The 4,374-nt window shown below is 43.2% G+C and overlaps 1 protein-coding gene across 1 annotated transcript; it reads left to right on the top strand.

Moving 5' to 3' along the window:
• The first annotated feature begins 2,424 nt into the window (after positions 1 to 2,424).
• Positions 2,425 to 4,137, top strand: LOC147410763 (uncharacterized). The gene is made up of 3 exons (XM_086424176.1): positions 2,425 to 2,763; positions 3,242 to 3,362; positions 3,590 to 4,137. The coding sequence occupies exons 1-3, from the start codon at positions 2,425 to 2,427 to the stop codon at positions 4,135 to 4,137; spliced, it is 1,008 nt and encodes a 335-aa protein (XP_086280302.1).
• Positions 4,138 to 4,374: the final 237 nt, after the last annotated feature.

Below are 4,374 nucleotides of genomic sequence, written 5' to 3'. Positions count from 1 at the left end.
TTCATCGATCACAGGAATTGGATACTTATCTTTGACTGTAATGTTGTTCAGGGCTCGGTAATCCACACAAAACTGCCAAGCTCCGTCTATTTTCTTCACTAACAGGACTGGTAAAGAGAATGGGCTATTACTCGACCTAATCAAACCAGATTGCATAAGCTCGTTTACCAACTTCTCTATCTCAGTTTTCTGATAAAAAGGGTACCGATACGGCCTTACACTCACCGGTTCCGTGTTTGGTTACAATAGAATTTGATGGTCATGTGACCGTGGCGGAGGCAAGCCAGTAGGTTGTTCAAAGACATGAGAAAAGTCAGCTAGGAGGTGGGCTATATCAGGTGGATATGTGTGTGGTTGAGTGCTGCTAATAGAAGGAATAATTTGAAAAAAAAATCCAGTACCTTTTAAGGCATTGAATTCCTTATCAGATAATGCTTCCATGCCAGCACGTCTCAAACCCTTGAAGCTGTGAGAAACTTCTCCGACTTTGAACGTCATGCTTAACTGTTTGTAATCTGTCTCGATGGGTCCTAGAGTTTCCAGCCATTGCACACCTAGCACCAACTGGTATGCTGCGACAGGAAGAATGTAGAAGTCTGCTGTGATGGGATGCCCTTGAATGATGAGGTTGAGTGCCTGACATTGCCCAACACAATATATTTTTTCTCGGTTTGCGACGATAACTTGAAATTTCTAGTCTTGATTCACTGGCAATCCGAACTGAGAAACTATTGTCTGATCGATGAAGTTGTGAGTGCTGCCGCCATCTATTAACACTACAACATTCTTATTTTTTAGCTTGCCCATAATGCGTATGGTTTGTGGATGGTCGGCTCCTGCAATTGCATGAAAAGAAATTTCAAGTAGATCTTCATGATTTTCTAGTTCTGGGGAAGTGTCGTTGGCATCATCAATGGTGGAATGAGGTAATTCTTCTATCATGAACATCTGTGGTCGTTCACAACGATGGCCAGGAATGAATTTCTCATCACAATAGTAGCATAAACGTTTCTCTCGACGTTCCTGTGCCTCTTGATTGGTGAGTCGACGAGCTATTGTTGGTAGAGGAGTTGAGCTTTTGTTCATATGTTGAGTTGGGGAAGGTCCGAGCACTCCAGCTGTTGGGTGGGATGGTGCCTTCTGTATTGCTAAAGTAAATTGAGATCAAAATTGCTGGTTGGATTTTCGTTGTAATTGGTTTCTTTCCTCGATCAGCCGAGCCACACCTATGGTATCTGCCAAGGTTCGAGGTTGTTTACTTTTGACATCGAGGCGAATGTCATCTCGAAGTCCTGCAATAAAACAACCAATTAGAAAACTTTCAGGCAGGTTGTCAACTTGGTGGGAGAGGTTTTCGAAGGCTTCTTGATAAGCTGCCACAGTGGAGGTGTGTTTAAGACGAGTCAAAGCTTCTGATGGATCCTCATAATCTGTTGGGCCAAAATAGAGTAGTATAGCTTTGGTGAACTCATCCCATGTGAGTGGTCCACGAAATTGTCAACCACCTGTGCCACTGTAAGGCGATGATGCCCTCTAGATGGAAGGAGGCCAGCTGAACTTGTTGGGGAGGCACAATATTTTGGAAATCAAAATATTGTTCGGCCTTGTAGATCCAGCCATTCGGGTCTTCGCCATTGAACTTTGGAAATGACAACTTGAGTCCATGATTAAGATGACCATTGTTGGTGTTGGGACGACCCCTAGTTGGTGAGTGTGAGGTTTCACCTGAAGCGAACGGGTTAACGTCGGGTTGAGAGCCTCGGTTGGCTCGTAGAGCTTGTAGTTCTGTCAACACTGTTTGTAAGGCAGCAAGAACCTTATCGAAGCTGGATTCATGTCGTGCCAAAATTTCAGTGACATCATTACGGAATTCTGCATTTGATTTGCCACGGGTGTCCATGATCGTATGGCTCTGATGCCACTGATATGGATGAATTTTGGGTAGAGAAGAAGGAGAACAGAATTGTGTTAGGAAGAATAAGGATTCTGAAAAATTAATATGTTTTATTCCATACTTTTGACTACTTAAATAGCCTTAACTCCTAAACAAAAATACAACTACTAAGCTGGAAAATAGGACTACTATCACTTAGGCTGAAAATCAGCACAACTTGAGCTTATTCTGCTAACAGCTTAACAACTTAACAAACTTGACCTTTTGCTAACAGCTTAACAACAAACTTGACTAAATCCTACTTGACTAGATCTTCTCCACATCTGCACTTCCAGTTGGCACACATCTGCACTTGTAGTTGGCATGTTATTCATTGTAGCACATATCACCTTCCTCAAGCTCAAGGAAACCATGACAACCACTCCCATTTTGGCCATGCCGAACTTCAATAAGCCCTTTATATAGAGACTGACGCCTCTGGAGAAGGAATTGGTGCTGTACTCACCCAACAAGGCCGACCAATCGCCTTTATGAGTCGGGCCCTAGGAGTTGCCAAACGTTCTTGGTCTACCTACGCCAAAGAAATGTTAGCAATCCTACAGGCGGTGCATACTTGGAGAACAAATTTACTTGGCAGGAAAATTTTCATTCAGACATATCAACGTAGTCTCAAGTATTTCATGGAGCAACGTATTGGGACTCCAGAAAAACAAAATTGGGTGGCAAAGCTGCTGGGTTACGACTATGAGATTGTGTACCGTCCAGGCAGTGAAAATTCAACGGCTTATGCACTGTCTCGGGTCTCGGGGAGTCCTATTCTTAATGCTTTCTTTGTACCGCATGTTGAGCTGTGGGACGACATTAAGCCGGTAACTAAAGATCATCCATATATGAACCGCTTATGTCAATTAGCTCACAATAATCCGAGAAAGCCTTACTCTTGGCAGGACGGGTTAGTCTTTTACTAGACTCGGGTAATAATGCCACCCAACACACCATTGATTCACCAACTGCTTAAAGAATTCCATGATACAAGAATAGGGGGTCACTCAGGTGTTTTACGTACATTCAAGAGGCTAGCACAACAATTCTATTGGCCTTCCATGCACCGTACAGTCAAGGAGTATGTTCAATCGTGTGAAGTTTGCCAAAGAAATAAAACTGATAATCTCTCTCCAACAGGACTCCTCCAACCACTTCCTATCCCTTGCCATGTGTGGGACGAAATTACTATGGATTTTATTGAAGGGTTGCCCTCGTCCCATGGTCAAAACACCATTTTATTGATCGTTGATCGTCTCAGTAAATACACATTTTCTGCCCTTATCTCATCCATTTACAGCAAAGGTGGTAGCGAAAAAATTTGTTGAGGGCATTGTGAAACTATATGGAATGCCACGGTCTATTGTCAGTGATAGGGACCCCATTGTTATCAGCAAGTTCTGGCAGGTATTTTTTAAAATGTCAGGTACACAACTCAAGATGAGTTCTGCCTACCATCCTCAAACTAATGGCCAGTTTGAAGTCGTCAATTGCTGTGTGGAACAATATCTGCGTTGTTTCATTCACCAACAACCACACCAATGGGGTACATTTCTACCTTGGCTAAGTTGTGGTACAATACTGCTTATCACTCTTCTACAAGCATGACCCCATTCCAAGCTCTTTATGGGTGACATCCCCTTGTTATTCCAGTGTATTCGATGGGATCTTCCCCTGTTGATGAAGTTGATCATAGTCTAGCAACTAGAGGTGCATTGTTGAAACAGCTCAAGGAAAACTTGGTGGCAGCAAGGAATAGAACGAAGCAAATAGCAGATCTTGGCCGACGAGATGTTACATTTCAAGAAGGCTACCTTGTTTTCCTCAAACTACAGTTTTATCACCAACAAGCAGCTTTTCGACATGCTCATCAGAAGCTTGCAAGGAAATACTATGGACCATATCCGATCAAGGAGAGAGTGAGAGCCGTCGTATATAAACTGCAGCTGCCCGACAGTGTGCGCCTGCACCCAATTTTTCATGTATCATTGCTAAAAAAGAAGCTTGGAGATGGTTCCGTGACTAGTTCAGAACTTCCGCCACTTTCATATGAGGGTACACTTGTGATTGAGCCCGAAGACATACTGGACACTAGCTGGGTTAAACGTGGGACTAAGTTTAGTGAAGAAAGTTTAGTCAAGTGGCGTATGCTGGCTATGGAAGATGTTATGTGGGAAAGCACTGAAGAGCTTCTGAAGTAGTTTCCCAACTTGGACCTTGACGGCAAGCGTCCACTTGGAGGGGGAAGTAATGATAAGACTTGGAATGGGCCACGACGTTCGCAACGTGTCATCATAAGAAATCCAAAATATCAGGTATGAAGACACGTACCCTTCAAGTGGTTGTGGGTTCATTTCATAGTCAAATTTCTATCCTTTTCTGGCCAAGAAAATATGAGGGATTAACAACCACGTGCAGGAACAAGTCTTAAGTAGTGG

The sequence above is a fragment of the Akebia trifoliata genome, chromosome 1 (genome assembly GCF_017979445.1).
Source record: "Akebia trifoliata isolate Shusen 1 chromosome 1, ASM1797944v1, whole genome shotgun sequence".
Classification (NCBI taxonomy): domain Eukaryota; kingdom Viridiplantae; phylum Streptophyta; class Magnoliopsida; order Ranunculales; family Lardizabalaceae; genus Akebia; species Akebia trifoliata.
Note: the sequence above shows the minus strand (reverse complement) of the source record. Positions and strands in the feature narration are given on the sequence as shown.